The sequence below is a fragment of the Lepisosteus platostomus genome, chromosome 27 (assembly GCF_059453375.1).
Source record: "Lepisosteus platostomus isolate fLepPlt1 chromosome 27, fLepPlt1.hap1, whole genome shotgun sequence".
NCBI classification, from domain to species: Eukaryota; Metazoa; Chordata; class Actinopteri; order Semionotiformes; family Lepisosteidae; genus Lepisosteus; species Lepisosteus platostomus.
Window position 1 is genome coordinate 7,372,922 of NC_142637.1, and position 22,851 is coordinate 7,395,772.

The 22,851-nt window shown below is 47.0% G+C and overlaps 2 protein-coding genes across 2 annotated transcripts in view; both read left to right on the forward strand.

The window, feature by feature from the left end:
• Positions 1–1,206: 1,206 nt before the first annotated feature.
• ndufa13 (NADH:ubiquinone oxidoreductase subunit A13) lies at positions 1,207–6,993 on the forward strand. Its single transcript, XM_088622516.1, has 5 exons — positions 1,207–1,365; positions 2,345–2,423; positions 4,410–4,481; positions 5,635–5,704; positions 6,733–6,993. Exons 1-5 carry the CDS (start codon positions 1,272–1,274, stop codon positions 6,850–6,852), a joined length of 435 nt encoding a protein of 144 aa, XP_088478642.1. The 5' UTR covers positions 1,207–1,271; the 3' UTR covers positions 6,853–6,993.
• A 2,427-nt stretch (positions 6,994–9,420) lies between these two features.
• yjefn3 (YjeF N-terminal domain containing 3) overlaps positions 9,421–22,851 on the forward strand; it is a 38,709-nt gene continuing 25,278 nt past the window's right edge. Inside the window, exon 1 of the mRNA XM_088622515.1 lies at positions 9,421–9,643. Within this exon, the coding sequence (XP_088478641.1) occupies positions 9,585–9,643 (59 nt within the window). The 5' untranslated portion in view covers positions 9,421–9,584. The remainder of the gene's footprint in view (positions 9,644–22,851) is intronic.

A 22,851-nucleotide genomic window follows, 5' to 3' on the forward strand; every position in this document is an offset into this window, starting at 1 on the left:
TCGGTCGTCCGGTAGTTGATACAACAGTTAGAGAAACGCCCCTATCAGGTAGATTTTCTTACATTTCGGAGACGTCTTTTCAGAAGCTACTTACATTTATTTGGATTTGTCAGTTGTGCATGTACACGGAGTGATCTGAGTGAAGCATATTGCACAACTGAACATCAGCTTTCAATCGAGGTTTGATGATTTTTCAACCATCAAGCCTAGAGCCCCTTCAAAGCTACTTTACAATGTTTTCTGTTTAGTTACGGGTTGATTTAAAGATACGCGTCAAGATTCGCATTTTCTTTATGTTCATATTACACGGTTAAAGTTAATATCATGTTACTGTATGGTTTTTGTTTGGGAAAGCACCGTAAATGATAGATTCTTTCACACTATTTACGTTATGCACTAAAACTCCCCTCATAAAAAAAAATATTTTGGGCAGAATATCACAATATGTAAATAATACACGGACGTAATATATATGCGACGCTTTACTTTCCAAGTAAAGTTAAATGCCTTTATTTTAGTCTGCGAGAAATTCAACTACGACTCCACAATGAATAATCTTTTGAATTATCAATGAATAATTATTCCATAATCATTTTTGTGGGTGTTTTAGTGTTGCGAAATGCAAAGGCATTTAATGCTTCTATAATAAATTGATATATATTTAAAAGTATTTAAAAATATTTAATGGGATAACTTTTATTTTTTTAATACGCAGAATAGACTAATATTTAACGCACTTTTATGTATCGTAGGGGTTATACGTTAAAACACGCCTGGATAAAAATATTAATATATGGCTTGAGAAATCAGTGGGGAGTAGGACGATAGTAACTCAAAACAGGCACTGAGGTGCCAAGCCATGCAGAGCTTTATAGATGAACATCAGGATTTCAAAATTGACAAAACCGTAGAGGAACCAGTGCAAGGACTCCAGTATAGGAGTAAACGGTTATCGGTTAGTTATCATATCGCATATCTTTAGGGGACGATGGCATTTACATCTTGATTTTGGACTCCCGTTGATCTTCTGGGGTAGGGAAAACTATTGCGTGTAATAAGGAGAATTCAAAGTAGTCCTTCCAATTTCCATACGCACTGCTGCGTTCTCACCAAGTCAGTGGTAGTTTATACTCCACCTGCAGTACTCTGCCAAATCCAGCATGGCGGAAGCGTGCTGTCGGAACGGAGGACGTGAAGACGTCATCAAGAAGCGTGGCCAGCGTGTCAACGTCACAGTTCTGCGCGGTTTGCAGCTGCGGTGAGGAACCGAAATGGCGACGTCCAAGGTGAAGCAGGACATGCCTCCTCCGGGGGGCTACGGTTCCTTTGACTACAAGAGGAATCTCCCGAAGAGAGGGCTTTCCGGTCAGTACTGATGCCGCTCAATCGATGAGGGTAAAAAGCGCGGAGGCTTGTGTTTCCCCTCTTTAACCTGGAGGTCTGTTTGGACGGCAGACGTAGTCCTGGGCTCCGCTTGTCTTTTCGATAGTTTTGACACCTCTGTCTGAGCTCAGTCACGAATTTATAGAAAAATGTAATGTTGTAATTGTAAAAACAAAACAAACACTTCCACGTCTATTAAAGCCATAAATATATCCTGTTTTTTAAGATGTATTGGACTCATTTCCTTTGTCTTTGATGTAGTGTTTACATGCAGACATAGGTCTCATAAACGTTCATTTTTAATCTACACAGATCTTAATATAAAGCGGTTTTTGCATCGCTATATATGTAATGGAAACGATCAATTCTTACTTAGGACAGTTTGCATGCTCCGGTTTTGTAGTATAGGTTTATCCGTTGTAGCTTACCTGTGAGTAAGGTAATGACATTCACCAGGGAGGAATGAATGAGTTCTGAAAACTCGCTTTTCGTTTTCCTGTTTTTTATTTCTCCTTCGAGAAAGTTTGGTTTATTTTTATTTAGGTTTCTATTAAATAACACCACCGTCCTGAAGCGTGAGAATTTCAGGTGGAACACGTCAGTGATGCACGAAAAGCTTACGTGTTCAGTCACATCTCACCCTAAAACTCTGGTTACAGTAATTACAGTCCTTACTTTCTATATTGGCCCAGTTGGGTTGTTTGATTTGCACGCAGTTAAAGTCGTAACACAATGTATAATACATTTCACAGACAGTCAACCCTTTTAACAACTAAGAAAATAAAAATAAACATCCTGGAATGAAGTTAATCATCTGGTTTTTGCACCAGGTGCTCTTTTGGATTGGCTATTGCAGTTTCTCCTCTTCTCCCTGCCGTCCCCCTTGTTCCCCGAGCTTGTGGAGTAGTTGCTCTCTGACAGTGGAGTTGTCCGTTGATCTTTTCTTTATTGTCACTTTCAGGGTATAGCATGTTTGGTATTGGTATCGGGGCCCTGCTTTTCGGTTACTGGCGACTCTTCAAGTGGAACAGGGAGAGACGGTAAGCTGGCCTTTCTGGTTCAGACTGTCTTGCAGGGAATTGCTTTTCAGGAGATTATATTTATTCTAAATAAAAAAAAAAACAGTTTTTCCCATATTGTTTGTTGGTTTTCCCCAAAGAAAAGTTTCCTCTGTGTTTATTACGTATATGTCATGAAAGAATTGTACTGTACAAAAACAACGTTCTGGACTACGTTCAGAGCAATCATTCTATCAATATGCGCTTTGTAAATAAAACATTTCAATCTGTTCTTTTTAGACTCTATTTAGTAATCTCCTATTTTACCCTTAGAGACAAGGAAACCATCTAGAGCAGAGGTTCCCAACCTATTACAGCTCGCTGCCCACATGACTGACCATAAAAACTGGTCCCATACAGAGACCAGGCCATCCTCACCGTTTCGAAACGGGCTCGCTCTGTACCTCAGCAGTAGCCTCATCGACACCGGTGATCAGAGAAAATAGGTGCATACGAGCTACAAGCATGGCTTTACAAAGACCGATTATCGATTACAGAAAGAGTCCAGTCAGCACCTCACAAAAAGTAAATAAAATAAATAAAATTAAAAAAATATTGTAAAAACTAAGGCACCAGTACAGCTCTTTTCTTTATTATGATATCTCACGCGCTTAACGCTAGCCTTGTCCAAAACAAAACTGAACGGGCGGGATCAAACGAGCTGAAAGTGTTTCCAGAAGTGTGGGGCAGCCTTCTGTGCCCATGACCTTATGAAGACGCTGAGAAGCAAAAATCTGTACGATAACTATCAGAACAATTCTAAAACAGAAGTAGATGTTAACTCCCCCTCCACTGGACGCGTGAATGCACAGTGACTCAATAGCAGCGGCTCGTTCTCAGTTCCCAGGCACGGAAAGCCCAGAGCCAGGTACTCACTGCTATGTTTTCTCTTCTTTAGTTTGGGTTTGGATTTTGGGTTATCGGTATGAGACACTGAAGCAGTTTCTGTGCTTGCAGATGGGCCTTCCTCTGTGTCTCATAAGAGAACCAAACGCAAGCCATTTCTCCATGATATGAAGGGTGATTAGGCAGTTAATACTACATTCTGCATTAGCTTTCTCATCATGTCACATCTAATAATAATAATTAATAATAATAATTGCTTACACTTCTATAGCGCTTTTCTGGACACTCCACTCAAAGCGCTTTACAGGTAATGGGGACTCCCCTCCACCACCAACCAGTGTGCAGCCTCACCTGGCTGGCACTAAATGGCTGTCATGCAGCATGCTAAGCCATAATATCTATACATTATTTATATTGTTATTTATATTATATATATAATGTTATATATTTATGATTCTTTCACAATTACAACAATCATTTGACAGCCCCTCTCCAGTACTGCCCACTGGCCCACAGGTTGAAAACCGCTGGTCTAGAGTAGTTTATTGCCATATGTACATGTACATTAGAATGTTTAATTTCACTGATCTCTTGGGACATACACAGTGCAGCACATTGTAGAGATCAGGAACAATAAATCTGTTGTGGCAAAATGAAATCTCTGAATATTGTCCCGTGTGGATACAGTTTTTCAACTAATTTCTAGTTGTATTTGCTTAAACCTTCCCATTAGCAATGGTGTGTCATGGAGATGTGCCCGCCCTCAGAGAGAGCTGCTTCAGTGGCCACACGAAACTGAGAACACGAATGCCCATCGGCATTGCGCCAGTATAATTTGCCCGGGAAGGGTGCCCTGTCCTGCCCCATGGGGGGGGGGGGGGGGTTGTCATTTACTGGAGGCCCTGAGAGGCTGATGGGAAAGGAAGTCTGTCCTTGGGGTTGGCAAGTCTTGGGGATCCATGACTATTTGAGATTGGTTTTTTTTAGAGGCTCAGGTTTGTTAATGTGTCCGTGTGAAAGACACGCCCGTGTGAAAAGGTCTCGATAAAAAGAGAAAAAAAGTCTCCCCAGAGTGCGGAGTCGAGGCCGCGCGTCATGATGGGTGGTGTTTGCGTCTTCCAGGCGGCTGCTGATCGAGGAGCTGGAGGCTCGGATCGCGCTGCTGCCTCTGCTGCAGGCTGAGCACGACCGCAGGTGAGGGCGCCAGCCGGGGTTCGCCGCACAGGGGAAGAGGCGCTGGTTCTGGCGTTCCGCCTGTCGGGGGGGGAAGTGGAAACTTGCAACGTGGGCTCAAGAGTGTGTAGTGTTCCCCTCCCATCAAAAAACACGCAGGGCTCCAGTGGGTGAGATGAGACGAGGTGGCACAGGGCGGCTGGGGAGAGTCTTGCAGGCGGAGGGGTTTGCAGAGGAAAAAAGGGAGGAGACTCTTCGGGGAAATATGTTTCTGTCATCGGATTTTGAAATGTCCCCCAACCCAAAAAGTTTGAACGATGAGCAGTCAGAACCACTGATATAAGCTCTTGCAAATTTATTAGATTCAGTAATCTTTTTCTGATCACTTTTGATCCAAGCAGCCAAAAGTCTCCTAGAAAAAAGTTGGAAATTGGAGCCAATTATCACTCGTCCTAAAGCCGCCTTGGGCCCCAAAATTCTTCACTTGGAGTGAAATGTCTGTAAGTAGTGTGGGAATGCTAATCCGTAAATATGATTCTAGAGAACAGAACAGCAGCAACAGAAGCACTTGGTGTGATTTGACTTGACCGCTTTCTCTTTTGATCTTTAACAGATGTGATGGCTGTCCTTAGTATTTCCACTGGGGATGGGGGAAAATTGTGGCAAATTCCTCTGAGATAAGAGTCCTTGCTTTGGCTGTCTGGGATACGTAGAACAAATAAATACAGCAATTGTGTGACTTGTGGTCTTGGGATTGTCTGCTTAAATAATCTAAATCTTTTTCAATCGGGAGTTTGAGGGGATACTCGATCAAAGTGTATAAAAGGTTAGCAGATGGGGTCAGCCCAGGGTTCTGCTTAAGAAAGCAGCAAAATAAAGACATGGGCTTTCAAATGGAGAGGGAATGCAAAGGGAATTCATTTAGGGTGGAAAATAGGAAACACGTCTGTACACAAAGGGTTGTAGGTGTCTGCATCTGCTTCCCAGCCAAATGACAGGGGCTCCAACTTGAGGCTTCTGAGAAAATAGCTAAAGGGGATTTGACATTAAAAAGCCAAGAAGAGCCTGATTCTTTTTGCTGATTGTGCAGTTTCCCCCTTTAAGACAAGCCTGTTTATCTGGTAGCCGTCTCGACTGTTTTGCTGACTGCCTGCCCCCCTGTTCTGTGTTCCAGGACGTTGCGGATGCTGCGAGAAAATCTGGAGGAGGAAGCCAAAGTCATGAAGGACGTTCCCAACTGGAAGGTAAAAATCAAGGGTCCCCCTGCCCCTGGCTCAGTGGCTACAGGGTGATGCTCAGTTTGAGCACGAAGCACGTTGTCCCTTGCTACACTTGCACGTTCTAAACATTTCTTAAATTACTCCTGCAATGTCAGCCTGACTTGCTGCCAAATGCCTTGAAAACCATCCTTTCCTGGGGACTTACAGAATCCACCTGCCAGTTTCTGTCAGATAACTCAGCTGTGCGGCAGGCTGGAGGAAGGTGCCTGGTGTCAGGGTTCATTAGACACAGGATGTGCTGATCGTGGGGGATCAGCGGTGTGCTCTGTCCAAATGTGGAACTCAAATGAGTGCTGTGGGGGCTGGAAGTTCATCACCAGCGAAGGTCATTTATGAATAGTTATTGGGAAAGGCTGTCAGGTGATGAGCAGAGGTCTGGGGATGGAGGATCACATTTTTGTGTGTATGCAGAACAAGGATCTAGTGCCATTTTTGGAAAACATGGACTTCAGAAAGTATTTTCTCCATATAAGCTCCCAAGTAATTTGCTGAATATTTTTGCTTTTAAATTCTCACTTATAGCGTCCTTCCCAAAATTGTTTTTTGCTGGGCTTTCAGCTTCAGACATTTAGTGTCTCAGAATACGAGCATCAAAATGTTAGCCATTGGGTCGGTTTCTCTGAGTGTCATACGGTTATGTAACCTGTGTTTGCTCTAAGTGAGCAAAAAAAAAAAAGTCTGGTTTGCTCTCATAAAAAGGCTTTTGTACTTATTTCTCTGCATAAAGCTATTACTGTCACTTTCTGTAGTTCAGAGGTTTAAAGAAATTGTGGTCATGACAGTATAAACTCAGGATGTTTGCAGAAACAGATTTGATGTATAAAATCATGAAATCTCAGAAGACCCTGGCTTTGTGTGAACAGATCGTAGTTATATTAGGATATATTTATCCTTTTTTCTTAGCAGCTGTTTGCTGCCCAGCCAGCACAGTACTGGCCCTTGTGCTTGTGCTTTCACAGTGATGGCTGGCTCACTGTATCGTACTTTTTCAGGTAGGAGAGAATGTGTTCCACACAGACCGCTGGGTCACCCCCATCACAGAGGAACTTTACAACCTCCGGCCACAGGAGGAGCTGTTGCACAAGAAGTTTGGTTTCCAGTGGTACGTGTAGGTCTGTCCCCCCTCCGAGGTCGTCTCCGTCGCTGCTCCTGGCCCTGCTGTAGTGGAGGACCCTGGGATTGCAGTCGCCCCGCTGTCAACGCGTCTTGTAAATGTTTAATATTAAAATACCTTTTCTCTGCTTCCAAAAAAATCTTCACTTGGGTGTCTCCTTCTTCACAGTGTGCAACTCACTAATGCCTGTCGGGACGTGGTATTTTGGACACCACCTGCACTACGTTCCAATGCGTGCGTGTTGGGTAGATTATATATAGCCCAAAACATACCAGAGCCTGAATTCAAAGGTGTGACCTGTGCAGTTTGGTGAGGTGTGTTTCCTTGTGCTGTGTGATCGCATTTCCGTGACAGGTTTTGTTCAGGAGCGACTTGGTGGGTTTGTGCTTGCTGGAGGGCGGGTTGGCTTCATTGCTACATTTAGCATCTGAAGATCAAAGAACACACTTAAGGCTTTCTCCTGTCACAAGCGATCGCTTCCTGAGCGTTGTTGCAAGTTAGCCTTGGAGAATCTAATCAGGGCCTTTGGTCTTGGAGAGAACCGACATGGTGATGATCTGTGTAATTTTCCTTTCCCATCCGGTTACACGGGCTGCAGCGAGCTGCTGTGCACTTGATTCTTCCTGATGTTTGTGTGCGTTGAACTGTAATTATTGCTGTCGGAGCAGAGTTGCTTAGGGCTATTTGTACTTGTAGCCGTCAAATGAATGTCTAACACTGTAAATGCGAATGCAGTAGAGTACATGAGTACAGAGTTCTTCAAAGGAATTCCATGGGGGAGGGCAATAGCAAAACATTTGCCTGTCTATAGAGATCAGTCACAAGCATATTAAAAAGGTCAGGATAGAATAAAAAAATCTAGTTTTCTTTGGGCTGTGGTTCCCCCTGGTTAACACCTGAGGGCAGTACAGAACAGCCTCAGATTAGCTGCAGTGTGTTGTTTTGTGCATTGCTTTGGGACATTTGCTTTGCTGGCGGGTAAAACACACAACACAACACACAATACATATTACGCAACGCGAAGCCGTTAACAAATGAGTTAGGTTTTTGAAACAAAGAAGCAGTTTGTGATCTAGTACCATGCATTCCCTTAAAGGAGGTCTTGCATTCTTCTTTGCTGGACAGTTGCTAGTGAGATTAAATGGGGGGTTGAATCTGATGTCATCTGTCTCAGTTTAAAATGATAAATTATCATTTAAATAAACAAGTGAATATAAACCTATGCTCAGCTACCCGCCCTGTCTCATATACAGTATTAGTGGGACAGACTGTATTGTTTTGAACTTCCCCCCCGCCTCTTAAAGTACCAGATACCTTCTCCGTGCTCTATTTGATTCAGCAGCTGTGCCTTTACAAGCTGCTGTCAGATATACGTGAACTATTCAGTAGTTCCAGGAGCAGCCTGTAATCATGTCTGGCACAGGGTTCTCATGTAATAAGGGGACAAGTAAGGACACTGACATGCCTGCCAGTCATCTTCCTTGCCATTGCACCTGAGACTGTTTCCGACAGTACAGTGCAGGCTCTTCCTCACAGAACAGCAGCACCATCACTAGTAACACAACGACTGAGAAGATCTGGCTGACAGGACTTGCAGAGCCTGTGACTGCTTCCATTATTTGTCAAACTCCAGAACGCTATGCATGTTTGCAAGAGACGGCCATCTGCCTCTCGCAAGCAGAGCACAGCTGTGTGAACGTGGCAGCGGGTTTTATTTTCGTGCTCAAACACTGAGAAGTGGTGTTGGGGTGCCTTCTGAAGATTGGGGGAGGGGGGGAGGAACACCAAGTGCTTAAGCCAAGCTCTTGCCCTTGTGACTCGAGGAACTGGACATCCAGAAAGTGGCCAGTGTGGCCGACTTCTTCTGTAATCGCCTCCTTTCTAACGAGCCGGCAGATTCTGTATCAGGCTTGCAGGCACTGGGGTTGTGCTACGATTACAGCCCATAAACCTGTGTCTCTCAAGCCCTCCCCTGAGCCAGGAGAAAGGGAAAGCAGACAAGAGCTGACTGACCTTTGTGTTCAGAAATGTGGCTCCTTTCACAAATCAAGAAAGGAAAGGATTCTCTCTGCCAGAGTCCTCTTGTTCTCCCCCCTCTGTTTCCAAGCTGCGTGGCCCTTTGCTTGTTAACAATGGCCGACAGCTCCCTACTGTTCAGATGCTAGAGATCCTGAATTTCTTCCAAGTGTACAGATTTAATTTCTTAAGCCCTAGGACATTTCTCGACCCTGTTCTCCCTCTGTGCATGCCTTGTTATTTACATTGGTTTCTAAAGCTGTAATTTTTTCACCTTTTGGCACTGTCATTTTATTAACCCTTCAGCTAAAATTGTCAAGCCCTGGGCCTAGCTGTGACTGACATTTCAATGAGTTTAACCCCCACACCCACCCCTCCTCTCCCCCTTTTCCAATGTGTCGGCTCCATCCAGCTCCACTCTTCTGCTCCTGTGTGCTACAGGTTGATAGAGCTGCTCTCACACAGCTCAGCCAATCGGCTTGCTTCCCCTGGGTCTCCCTGCCTCTTAATTGGCTGTCGTTGTGAGCCACCGCTGCTGATATAAACAGAGAGAGCTACTTTTATCAGAGAGGGAGAGAGGGGAAAACAGATTCACACACGGCCAGGCTTTGGCTGGGAGTGGGAGTGGAAGACTGAGAGGGAGCAGGCTTGGAGAAACCAGCTCAGACTCGGCGCTCGTTTGCTGCTGTCTGTCTCTCCATCGCGGACCACGCAATGAACCACAGCTCTATGGAACCAGAACCGGAACCCATTGAGCCTCTCCGGTACCTGAGGTAAGACAGCATGGAATGAACCTGGGGTGGGTTAGGACTGAGTTGGGGGGGAAGGGGAGCTGTATTTCCCGTGTCTTTATGTGAAGAAGAGAAAATTGCATCTAAGCATAATTCCTAGTTTTGCAGGAGAGCTGTAATGGATAAGCATAGTATACCTTATGACTTGTTTATTTGTTACTGTAAATGAGAACAGCCTGTCTCTTAACTCACACTGACATATCTGGGCCGTGGATCTGCAGTGTCTTTGATTCCTATAGCATTCAAGCGGAGATTAATCTTTTATTGGGATCAGTCTACAACTCTTGACGTCAGTTCTGTTTTTTTGGGAGGAAATGCCCATCTGAATGAGAATTTGCCTTGTTTTAAGAATGCCTGCTCAGTTGACTTACCTCTTTCACTCCCCATGATACGCTTTGCCAGTGGTACTGAAGTGACCGAAAGTGAGGTCTTTCTGGTAGTTGGGGATTTGTCAGGGGCGCAGGAGGTTACCCGCTGTAACTGTCCATCACAGCCCCTGTTTCATGTGTACCACTGACGTCCTATAGAACATGTAATGATACAGCACAGGTTCTGACACAAACCTCCTAAGTGACATTAAAGACGAAGGCAGTGAGCTGGAAGTGTCCCATTAGCCACTGAACCTAGCAGTCTGCTTAGTGCAAAAGGTTTTTTTTGTTGTTGTAGGACATGGATCTGAGTGTGCCGAAAGAGTCCGAATGCACAGAATGACCAAAACGTTCACTGAAATGGTTTCCGTTATCTGGGCAATTGTAATTGTGCTGGGCTTCTCGAAAATGGTCTGTACTCCCTCCTGTTGTCCCTCAATTTAAACTCTGCGTCCCCCCGTTGTTGATATTGAGGGCTGTCCTCCTTCTTGTCAAGTAACTCCTAGCGACTTCATTTTTGTGACCTCCCAGTGTCAGCATTCGAGGAAGCGGCCCTGGGATCTCCTTTAGTGTTGCTCAGGCTTCTTGGGATCGGGCGTCCTGGGACATCCTGTGTGTCCTTTGAGGATCCTTCTGCTGGAATAGTCAGTGTGCACCGCGGTCCCCAGTCTCATGGACGCAACTCCAGGATCTAGTTCCTTTCCTGTCAAAACAAGCCTGTTTTACACGGATGGAGGAAAATAAAAAGGCATGAATGATGCCGAGTTGGGGGGCTCAGATGTAGAGCCTTGACACACTCCCGCTGGCGTTGTAACAGTACGCCATCAGAGGCCAGGAAGACAAGTTACAGTGTTCAGTGAGGTTGGGAGGTGCAGCGATTTTCTGTGCGCCTGTTCAGGAAACGTGCTGCTTGTTATAGGCGATGCTGCTGGGTTTCTCTGCTAGTTGGCAGCCGAGTTGTGTTCTGCAGCCTGGCTTTCCCTTGAATCCTCATTAATTTCTAATCACATGATCGGCTCCAGCCCGGAGCTCTGATCGGCAGTAGAATCCGCAAACCCCAGACTGCAGCCCCGTGACCTCGTGTTTCTGACAGCTCTTGTGGAATCTTTGATCTTTCCCGTTTTTTTTTTTTCACCTTTCAGAATCTGTGATCCACCACCCCCCGCCCACCTTCCCAAATTTAAATTGCCGCATTAAATGGCGTCTCGGTTTGGCATGGTGGTATGGCAGCTAGTCTTGGATCTTTGGCCCTGGGTTCGAATCCAGCCTGGGGCACCTTCCATGGGCACCTTTCTCTCCACATGGGCGCCCTTGGTCGTGTGCCCTGCGATGGACTGGCACCCCGTTCTGGTGCCCAGTGTTTCTGGACTGGGCTCTAGCTTGCTCCTGCCCTGACTAGGAACAAATCAGTCAAATTAAAAAAATTGGCTAAAACAGTCCAAACTAGGCATTCAAAACAGAGCCTGACATAGATGTCACCCTAGTCATAGGAAGTCTCCCTCTCCCAGTGCTGAAAATTAAAATAGCGGAAAATGACAAAATAAAGACTGATGGGCCTGATGACGGATTGGTGGACAGACACACTGTCTCGCTCTTGAAGGGTTCTGTCGCCAGCTTTGCACCTATCTTCGCTTTTAACATTTGGGTTAAGCGACTCCTGTACTTAATCTGCAGCCGGACGAGCCTGGAGGAGCTGGGCTGTCAGTGTTGTAACCCCTCTGGAGGTCCTAAGTGGGCGTGTCATTGAGACCGCTGACTGCTTCCCGGCAGTTTGTAAGAATTGCTTTCAGATTATTTATCGCCGAGGAACATCACGCGCTTCCAGGCTCGTTTATGTTGCTGAAATTAAAGTTTCTAGCGTACTGCCTGCAGTGACTTGTGGATCTGCTCACGTGAAAGGATGCTTTATCGGCAAACGCTCTCGCACATTGGCGAGGAGATAGAGACACGGTTGTGATAGCAGGAGTGCCTTGCAGGCTTTTTCACAGCAATGATTTAGTTCCTTATGTCAGTGCTGAAGATGTGTGCTTCCTTTGTTCTGGTGGTGTTCCTTCTGTGCTTTGAAGGCTGTGAGATCATGCTTCGACAGTCTCTGACAGCGCTTTGAGAGCTCTGTGCTTCCTCACGGTGATGTGGGGACACAGTGTGTTCTGCATGCAATTGCACAAACCTAGATTTTTGGAGCAACAGCAGGGGTGTACCTTAGTGTAGCATTCGCAGAAGCCTAATGATTCTATCTGGGAATGGAATGAAAGGACAGGACACAAAGGAACGACCCGAGGAACACAGAGGGACAACTCACGCCTTCAAAAACACTGTTTCTCTTTATCTGCCCTCCTGTCTAGCTGCACAATGGAGTTCCTCCATTTGCCTGGGTGTTGACAGAGATGTGTATGTTGTTGCAGCGGTTGGTTTAGCTTCGCTTGCAGCTTTCTGGCTCAGAAAGGCTTCCGTTTTTCCGTTGTCTCTGCTCTGGGTTTATTTATAGGCACCATGACCAGTTTCAAATTCAATAACCGTGGCAAAGAAGAAGATGGTGTGTTATCTCGCAGTGCAGTTGCTGTAATGGCCTGAGCCATTAAAGGCACATTAGACTTGAAAGCTCTAGGTTTACAGAATTTGTCCTGCAATTCCTTACAGTCGGCAGGGAGGCAGCCGTGGCGAAATTAATGGAAGAAATACAAAAGGATGCAGGTTTTGATTTTTATCCCTGGTTTTAAAGGATGCACACTTTCATATTCGTGCATGCAGATGGCCGAAGCGTGCTGATTAAATTCAAAATCTGCAAACTGTTTATGTTGGATAACCTTGATCTGGACGGTATTATTGGTAGCCTACGCTCAAGTTATAAGCCCACATGTATATAACATGGTTATCAGTTATTTCAGAGGAGCAGATGGTGTTTACATTCTATAGCAGCCTGCACATGAAACTAGAAGATGTCATCAGACACTTGGGCAGAACTGGTAACCAAGGCATCATATCCTTCAATAACTGTCAGACCTGCATTCTGGGAAGCACATTCTGCTATACTGGTATTTACTGTCAAAATTGATGGGTTTTAGGATCATGTGGTGTGTGTGATCATGTAAATAAATATTTCAACTCTAAGGCGAGTGTGAGCTAATTAGCGCAGGCTGCAGACGAGCACTGCTTGTGTGGGGGGAGGTCAGCTGGTTACTGCAGGAGGCTCGAGAGTTATGAGTTTGAGTCCAGTGCTGCAAACCTTCTGCTTTGCAAGCGGAATTTACTTTAGCTTAAGAGTGTGCGCAGGCCAGCCCCGTGCTGTAAAGAGCGCGCTGTCTGGTGTGCGATCGGCTGTCAGTTGAAATGAGGCGCTTGCGTTTTCGGAAACAAATTGAAGCAGATTCCCCTGCCTCTTCATGCTCTGCACTAATAATGCTCCCAGCTTGTAACAATGTTTCTAACAGGTCTCCAGGTTAATTAGAATTAATTATCTGTGCCTCTTTGTGCACAGTAGGGAATACACAGCTCAGGAGGTGTGTCCTCAGTTTTCCTTAGGGACAGTACCCTCTGTCTTTCAGCCAGGCAGAAAATGTAGGACACACTCCTGCTTTCCTTCTTCCTTACTGCTGGGCTGTTTTGCCTCTTTTTCATTTCTTCTCAAAGGAAATGGGATTGAAATTGGCCATCTTCAGTTTTCTGCCCACCATTCGAAACCGTTCGTCTTCTGCCTTCCCCCCCACCCCCGGCTGCAGAAAATAAAATGGAAATATTTCCACTCCATCTCCAGAACAAGAGGAAAAAGACATGTTGCTAAGAATCCTTCACACGCTGCTTTTGACATCAAAACGTTCCCCACCTGGGCAGCCTGTGCAGTGTTGCCAGCACAGAAGTAATCTGCTAAGGGGTTATTGCTGGGGATGAGATTTCAAAAATGTCTCCTATGTAACATGATTAGTACTCCAGGAAGACCAAAATGATTGACCACAGGAATGTAGATAAGACTCTGCATTACAGCCCCAGATTTGAATATTTTTTAATATAAACTGTAGGTACCTTTATGTTAACTGAACATCAGGTACTTGATTACATTCTTGTTAAATTACATAGAAACCCAAACTATTAAATATGGTGCATCAAAAGAAACCTCTTGTAAGTGTAAGAAATTCACAAAGCTATGATCATGAAAATGGTTATCCTTTTTCTGTAGAAGGCGCTCAGATTTTATTGAACAGACATGACATTTGTAAATTCATTATGCTGGTTAACATTTGTCATCCACTGGGGGGGTCTGCTGTGAAAGTCACAGGCTAATAGCATGTGTGGCCACTGCTGGAAGCCATGCAAGCTGTGTCTGTGAGATGCATGCTTCACATCAGGTTGCAATTGCAGTGTTCTCTTGCAGAGCCAAGACAAGCATGTGGCTGTTCGCTGGTCTCGGACCCCTCGGTTCCACACATCATCCCAGCTCATCCCACACATGCTCAGTGGTGATGATGTCGTGAGTAGGGCATGTCATGCTCGTGAGCCAGGAGACCAGCCATTCAAAAGGAAGCCTGAGAACGTGCTGTCCTGCTGGAACGTCTGGAGGAGCATGCAGAGGAGGGGGCAGGAAGTGAGGTCCCAGGACTTGATCAATGTAGCGCCAGGCAATCAGGCTGCCATCAATCTCTGCAAGAGGAATAGAAAATAGACACTCCTGCCAAGCCTACGCTCGGAGCTGCCCATCAACCGGTCTGTTGTGCACAACAATTACTGTATTGCTGTGCTTGTCTGTCTGCACTCGCTGTCGTGCGGCAGGGTCTTGATTGGGGTGCTGCTCCATAACAAGAGCTATGCGCTGTCAGTGTTTTTCTCTTATAACCTTCACTAGGTTTGACATGCAGCAGATTTGCCTCAGCACCTGTGCCCTCTCACTAATGAGGCCGGCCAGCATCAGCGCTAAGCAAGCATATTGCTGTCAGTCATGAATGATCAACTAATCTCAAAACAACCACACAAACATTTAATCAATATCCAAAATCGACACGCTTTGCTTTCCTGAAATCATATAAGCAAACAGTGGCACGATGCTTTTGGTACCCAATATGTTTTCCCTGTCCTTCTTCATCATTATAGTTCGAGAGCCTGCAGCTCGGAGGAATAGATCACATTTCTCCGCAATGCAAGTCTAGTCTCTATTGCTGGTCCGTGTGGGTGGTAGTTTTGTGCTTCAGCTTTCAGAAAGTGCTCTTGCTCCTTGTGAGGTTTATTAAGTTGTAATTAACGACAGTAGAAGTGGTGGGCGGGTGTGTCTCACCTAAAAAAAGCCCCTTGCACTCTAATATCTTGACGATCTGCAAGTTGTTTCTCATGCACTCAGCATGAAATATACATTTTAAGACTGTCTTCAAAGGCACTGTGGCGTAAGGAATTGCTGCTGTTTCGTGTGGGACGCCTTCAGAAGGACACAGACCCTGCCCTCGATCACTGCGAAAACCTGACAGACCCCCCCCCCATACACACACACACACACACCTGTCATCTCACAGGATGCTGCAGGGCCTTCCTTCCTCACCTGTCAGTCTGCATTGACAGCTGAGCTATTTTCTTCCCCTTCGTTTCCGGTATGGAGTTGCGTTTGACACCAAGACGAAGGGAAGCTATGAGGATCCGATACCAAGTCAGCGTGTCGTGCTGTTGGAGCTGAAACACGGCCTTTCTTCTGGAGCCTTTCTCTCGTGTCCTTGAAAGGTCTCGCTGCTCTGTGTCCTGAGATAGTCCTGCCTTTCTTCTTCCTCCGGGGTTATGGGCTTTTACAGACAGGGGAAAGTTTTTTTTCTTCCAAAGATGATGTTTCACCGAGGCCTCCACTTAAAAAGCAGTCAGAAAACTGGGGGGAAATAAAGAAACGGTGCTGCGCTGACAGAGATTGAATTGCGCACATCTGAGCCATTCCCAGCCTCTCGCCCGGCGATGCCCATAGTGAAATCAGACGGGCTCGTCTTGACCTGCTCAAAACCAGCTGGCGGCAAATCTTGTTTCAACCAGAACTAAACATGATGCGCTTTTTTTTATCAGGGTTGGATGATCTCTGATTGCTGCAGGCACTTGTTTACCCAAAGAGTTGTGGGGGTGTGGAACCAGCTGCCCAGCCATGATGTTGAAGCCAATAGCCTGGGTCCTGTCAAGAAATGGCTGGATAAGGTTTTCACATCAATTAGCTACCAAGTAGGGTACTTGGATCAGACTAATTGGGACCTCCTCTCATTTATAAACATTCCCAAGTGTCTTTAGACTTTGGCCAGATACTGAACTGCAGGATATGCTGATGGCAACTGTGTTAAAGTTGTAGTCTTCAGCAGGTCTGACTTGCCCGTGGTGTGGGCTAGCTCAAGTCCACATGAGCATCTTCCTGTGATAAAGCTTCTGAAGCTGATGCACCAGATGTTACACTTGTTGGCTTAAAAACAGTGACCAACGAAACACCTTCAAGCCTGGTTAGAAATGTTGTTAATTCAATAAGCAGACTGCCTCTGTAACTAAGGACTTGACTGGAACAAAAACCGGGAGACGCTGGATAGTCCAGGAATTAAGTTTGAGATCCCTGGTTTAGGGCGAAGCTGTTAAATGTTTCCACTTTTTCTTTCCTTGAGATCTCTCCTTGAGAAGTCTTATCTGGTGCTTGGCTAGCCTAATAAAGGGAAATCCTGCACAACGAGTGCACCTAGCATTGTCTCTGCCTCCGGCTGCTTCACTTGATTACTGTCAGTGTCTTCCAGCTAATCCCTCTGCATGTCAGCCAGCTTACATTTCTTGTGTGGTCCTGTAAATGTTTTGCCATTGTGTTAGAGAAACCAGGGAGAGAAAGGTGGAGGGGGGAGAGGGGTCTGTGCTCGTTAGTGCTGGGCCGCAGCCCTAACGAAGCTGGAGCAGCCTGCCTGCACTCTGGAAGCCGTACAGAGCTGTCTCCTCCTCAGCTGGGGCGACGGTCAATCTGTCTTTCAGTGTGGTTTTTTTTAATTCCCGTTTCAAAGGCCGGAAATTATCCTTAGCTGATATCAACAGGGTTTGATTGCATTTAGGGTTTCCATTTTCGCTGACACCCTCTCCCTCCCCTCGTACACACCCAGCTCCAAAGCTCGGGATCATTCCTCTCTCTTAAAATCTGCTTCTTGCGCTTTTTACGAAGTTACTAGATCGCTCCTTTCTCCCCGCAGATCACAACGGCAGACAGTGCTGTCTTTCAGTTAGCTGTGTGGTTTTTATGACCTCTCGCCCTTGCTTGCTTTCTCCTTTTCTGTCTTTGTTGTGCTTCCTTGCTGTGGCAACTGGGAATGCTGAGAAATGACGCTGGAAAGTGAAGGTTGCGCGGTGTGCGAGGTATGTTTGTGCTTCAGCAACCCATGGTATGCCCAGCTGGTCGGATTCCACACAGATAACTTGTCTAGGGCAGGGGAGTCAAAAGACTCCTACAGGGCCTGGCGTTGTCTGGATTGTGGGCCAACCTGAGTAGTTAGTTAAACAATTTACCTAATTTTTTTCTTTAATTAGAGAAATTATTTTACAGTGGGTTCCTAAAAACATGCAGTGACCAATGAAACACCTTCAAGCCTGTTAAGAAATGCTAACAGTCGTGCTGTAAATTAAATTTAATTCTCTCTGTAACGAAGAGCTTGACTGGAACAGAAACTAGGAGTAGAGATTTTTCCAGGAATTACGTTTGAGGTCCCTGGTTTGAATCTGCAGAAGCCCCTGTACAGGGGTGTGTGTTGTAATCCCACAACACTTGTCACCAGCAGGCCGCCAATAGGCTGTGAAGTCTGTTCCATCATGGGTATGGTTTAATGGGAACTGTGTGCTTTGGTTGAGTTCACTGTGTGGCGCAAATAGGTTGGATCTAAGGGAGGTGAGCACAGCTCCACTCCACGTTTTAGGTATTAAAAGCAAACCTACTGTACATTTCCAGGCAACGATTACTAAGTGAATGCAAAAAGTCGGCCGCGTCAGCTCCACTGGACGTAGTGCCGGCTTCTGCCGCCCAGCGGTCTGGTCCTCCCGCGCCGTCCCGTCTCCATAGCAACTCGGAGTCCGGCAGGCCGGAACCAAACCGTCTCGGAGAAAAGGCCACGTTACCCTGGGAGCTGTGGGTTAGCCGTTTCCGCCTCGTAATCCCAACACGGAGTCCTTTTTCCTGGCACTCTGAATAGATGTTTTTTTTTAAAGTGGAAACAAAGAACTATGATCCCCAGAAAAGAGGTTTAGCAACCCCGCAGTTTTTGACAGCCAAGGGCTTGCGGGTTTTATGTTGTTAATAGAATTGTTAACCACTGAGTAAAACAGATGATTTATTTATTTTTTCCCCGATTGCATTTAATTTAGCCCTTGTGACTTCTGTTGGAAGGAAATTCCAAAGCCCTGCGCGGGCTCCCTGTTCCCAGAACCGTTTCCCCGCGGCGGGGTTTATTTTCTGGGGAATGTTCTCGCTGAGAGCGCGGAGTGGAGAAATAGGACACAAACAAGATTAGGGGCTTGAGGAGGAGGGAGCTATGCTCCGGTGACAGCCGCAGAAAAGAGCCAGACTGGATCAGAGCCGTGCCAGGCAGCCTGGCCTCCCGACAAGAGGCACACATCTCTGGCTGAGAGGGGCTGTGTGTGTGGAAGTTACAGAAAACTCCAACATAAAGGCAGCTGCAGCACAGAAGCATTGAACCTGATGCCTGGACACAGTGCTAATTACAAAGACGTAATAAGACTGTTTTTTTTTTTTTACTCCCTTCCCTATTTTTGAATCTTTGTCGTCTTTCTGCCTTGTGCCCCGAAATAATTAGCTTCTGCTTATTATCCCAAAAGTAAAAGCTTTCCTTGTTACAAAAAAAAAGAGGTGTGAACAGATGGGTAGGAGAAGCCTTTCTGCACATCAACACCATTTTGACACCCTCGGTCCCCCCCCCCCCCCCCCCCCTTAAAATGAAAGAAAAAAGTGTCTCCATCGCTTGCCGGCGATTTGCGTGCGATGTCGAGCCGCGTCGCTATGGCAACCACCGCTCGGCAGCCTCTTCTGGAAGAGATGGGATAGGTGAGTGTGTCTGCGGTGAAGCGTGGGCATCGGAGGGACCCAGTATCCGAGGGTCCGCAGCTGGGCAGCCAGCTCTTCTCTGCCACCGGGACCGATCTCATGAACAGGCAGGAGTCTTCACTCCTGGGCTGGTCCTTTCCCTCGCTGCACCGAGACCTAAACAGAGCAGCGTGAGGCTTGATGGGCTTGTCCTGGAGATGGTAGTTCCCTGTTTTGTTTAGGTCAGTAACGGCCAGCTTCTTTGCCGTACTCTGTATGGAATGCACTGTCTGTAAACATACTGTTTTGGTTATGCAATGCTGAAGGTACTTCACCTGTGAAGGGTTTGACTCAAGCCTGTGACTCAGAACCTGCTAAAATAGGAAGGCTCTTGAGAGGCCTGCATCTTTTCAAACATATGTTGCATTGGATTGTTTCTGGCGTGAGATACTCCAAAGTTATTTGGAAGAAGCTTGCACTCTTTTAAAAAGTGCCTGCATAAGTAGCTGTGACCCACAAATCTACAGTCACAGGCTCAAAGGTCCATGCTTCAGGGGTATATATATATCCCTGAGGTATAGTTCTGTGGTGTGCATCCTCCCCGGCATTTCTGGCACCCTGGCCGGTTGAAACCTGAGAGCAGGTGGTACTACTTTACACAAAGGGTGGTGGGAGTGTGGAACAAGCTGCCCAGCCGTGTTCCCATTGGAGGAGACTGCATGCATTGCCTGGTTTGTCAACACCTGGTTAATGCGCTACATTGTTTGACGGCTTGACTCAGTGGATTTTATTGGCCAATCACTCGTACACCCCAGTGCTGGAAGCATCCATGGAAGGGCTTTTTTTTTAACATGTGGGGGCAGAGCAGAGCCTCTGGCTGCTGGGGGGGGGGGTCCCCTGGAGACAGAGAGCAGGCGCCCCCCCCCCCCCCCCAACGTGGCAGAAAGGTGGGGGTAGGCCCAGAAAGCTGCCTTTGACATTAATCGCTCATTAATCCCGGCAGCGCTCTGACATTAGCAGTCAGAACCCCCCTGCTGCTCCTCACCTGAGAGTCCCCTGTCATGTAGCAGCGCGCGGAGCTCCCCTGGTCCAGACACAGTCGATACAGGACCTCCGGCCTCGCCAGCCCCGCTCTGCTCCTCTCTTTTGTCTCCTCCTCTTTCAGATGAATTATTAATTGCGGGCTTTCAACCCAGAGCTCCCGAAAAAGAATATAAGAAAGGTTACTAACGAGAGGAGGCCGTTTCGTTCCTCTTGTCGATTTGGTAGTTAGAGGCTAATTGATCTGATGACCTCAACTGAAGGAAGCCGCGTATCGGCTTCAAACACATGACGGGGAATTTGTTCCATGCTCCCACCCCCCTTTGTGTAAAGAAGCGCTGATCTCAGGTTTAAATGCACTTCCACGAATGCATTTTCCTTGCTCTTCTTTCACCTGGTTCAGTGTTTTTATCTTTCTAGCCGTTCTCGAATGCTGAGCATCTTGGATACCCCTGCACAGTTGATTCGTTACTGCTTGTACAGCTGCCGATGTCTGAGCTTTGCCCCGTTGAGCTGAACTGTGCGGTAAAAACAGACAAAAACATTTTTTCCTTTATGCGCCCTAATTGAATTCGCCCTTCCATGACTTTTCCTCGGGCTAGAGATAAAAAAAAGCCAGTGCTGGGAAAGGAAACGAAGACGAGAAAAACGCAGGCAGCGAAATAAACAGCTCTTACAGTCCTGTGCTCAGCCCCTTTTGTGCAAAACCTTAATTTCATTTGCCGCCGTACCCTTGCAAAACGCGCTCCCTGTGGGAGCAGGCCCCTTCAGCGCTACAGAAAGGGTCTTTGTGTTCCCTGGCCTGCTTGCTCGTGGGATGGGCTTGTTGTCCTAGGCTGACACAAGTGAGCTAGTGGCCCAGGATACACACGGACCCAGCAGGGAGCTCTTTAATCCTGACGCCGGACCCCAGCCCTCCCTCTCTGCTGGAGGAGGCCTGCCAGACGGGCAGGAAAATGCCCCGTGTTCCTCCTTCACCTGGCTGCTGGGCAGGCACATTGACGTAGGTAGCAGCTTGTGGCCAGGCCTCACGTGTGTGAGATCAGGTCCCTTGTCCCCACCCCCTCAAACTGTCTGCACAGCCATTCCTCAGATGTTTAGACTCGCTGGGATACCATGCTTCCAGACCCAGAGAGCTCCAGCTCCAGTCCTGGAGGGGCAGTGTGTGCACGTTTCCCAGATCTCTTCACAGCAGCAGCTCTGGAAGAGACAGGAGAAGCTGATCAGCTGGTCTGGTGAAGCCAATAACGAGCTGACTGAGCTCGGTAAGAGCTGAGCTGGAATGGAAAGGAAAACCAGACCAGTAAAACCAAACCAGTTAAACCTCCCTGGGAGGCCAGTCTCTGTGTGTCCCACGATTGCTGTGGCTGCTGGGTTAAATCTCTGGTCGGACTTGGCACGTTGCACGTGGGGAAACAAAAGTCCATCCAGCAGATTTCTTCTGATTCTGCACAAGGCAAGGGGGCAGGTCTTTACACAAAGGGTTGTGGTAGTCTGTAACAAATTACCCGGCCTTGGCTGCTGAAGCTCATGCATTGACTTTCTTTGAGAAATGGCTGAATCTACTGCATGGATCAATTAAGTACTAACTAGCAAACGGGCTAGATGGGTCGAATTGGCCTCCTCTTGTAACCTGTCTGATGTTCTTAAACTGTGGTCCAGGGTCTGAACGTCCACCACCTGATGGGGGGGAGGGGTGACAGCCCAGCTGCATCTACTGTTTCATGAGCCAGTCCAGCTTCTGCAGTGATTTGTGATTTTATTAATGACTTCATATTCAGGGGAAAGCCATGATCCCGAACTCCTCACCTGGCTTAATAACTTTGACCCGCCTGGAAGAAGGCTTAGGCTGCTTTGGATATTATTATTTTTTTAATCTGAAAGATGGGCGTTTCACGGTCCTGCCTGTAGGAAGAGTAATCAATATTCTGGCAGCCTGGCTGGGGTGTGCATCCTTGCCAGGTTCCTCAGTCTCTCTCCGGGTCTGGCAGTGTCTCTGATGAGGCCCCCTGGGAGGTGGTGGCCGCCCCAAACCCACCAGCCTGCCCAGCTATCTCCTTTGATGAGGTGGCACAGAGGAGTGAGTCATCACATTTCCCATCACACCCCCCCCCCACCATCTCTCCCCTGAATGCTGGAATTCTCCAACCTGGGAAACTTCAAGCCCACGCTACAACCCACTGCCGTCCAGGGGCTGTCTGGATCAGTAATCTCCACACGGAGCAGAAGGTAAATTAGCGTAAGAGTAAGGACTGGAGGAGTAGAATCGATTGTCTCCCGTGCGCAGGTGAAGGACAGATGTGCTGTTGCAGCAGTTCGTCTATGGAGTAGACGGAGACCGTGCCAGTGATCCCTGCATCGCTGGCTATGGGAAACACTCTTCTTATTTTATAGCGTGACTCTCCCTCTCCCCCTCCGTAGGGCCGGAGTTTGGTGTCTGTAGGCCCCCGGGCACGTCCACTCCGAAAAGAGGGGTCAACGCCAATTGAATGACGTCGATTGACAAGATGCACTTTAAACTATTCTCATGCTAAACCGGTTGATTGCTGGGGCGAGTCGAGAGACCATCACTTCCACACTTCTCGTTTCTAGAACAGCCACTCGAGAGCGTGTGATTGTTGATTTGTAGCCGATCAGAAGCGTGTTGTTTCAGCTCGTTTCTCGTTAGTTGCTAGTGTTTCCCTCCTTTGTAGGCCCTAACAATTGCGCAGGCCCTAGACACTGTGCCTACAGGGCCGTATAGGGAAATCCAGTCCTGCCCCTCTGTCTCTCTATCCCTC

Excerpts from the sequence above, each read along its gene's own strand:
- ndufa13 (XM_088622516.1), top strand. The coding sequence starts at position 1,272 with ATGGCGACGTCCAAGGTGAAGCAGGACATGCCTCCTCCGGGGGGCTAC. Across the intron at positions 1,366-2,344 it reads CCCGAAGAGAGGGCTTTCCG|GGTATAGCATGTTTGGTATT; the intron begins GTCAGTACTGAT and ends TGTCACTTTCAG. Across the intron at positions 2,424-4,409 it reads AAGTGGAACAGGGAGAGACG|GCGGCTGCTGATCGAGGAGC; the intron begins GTAAGCTGGCCT and ends TGCGTCTTCCAG.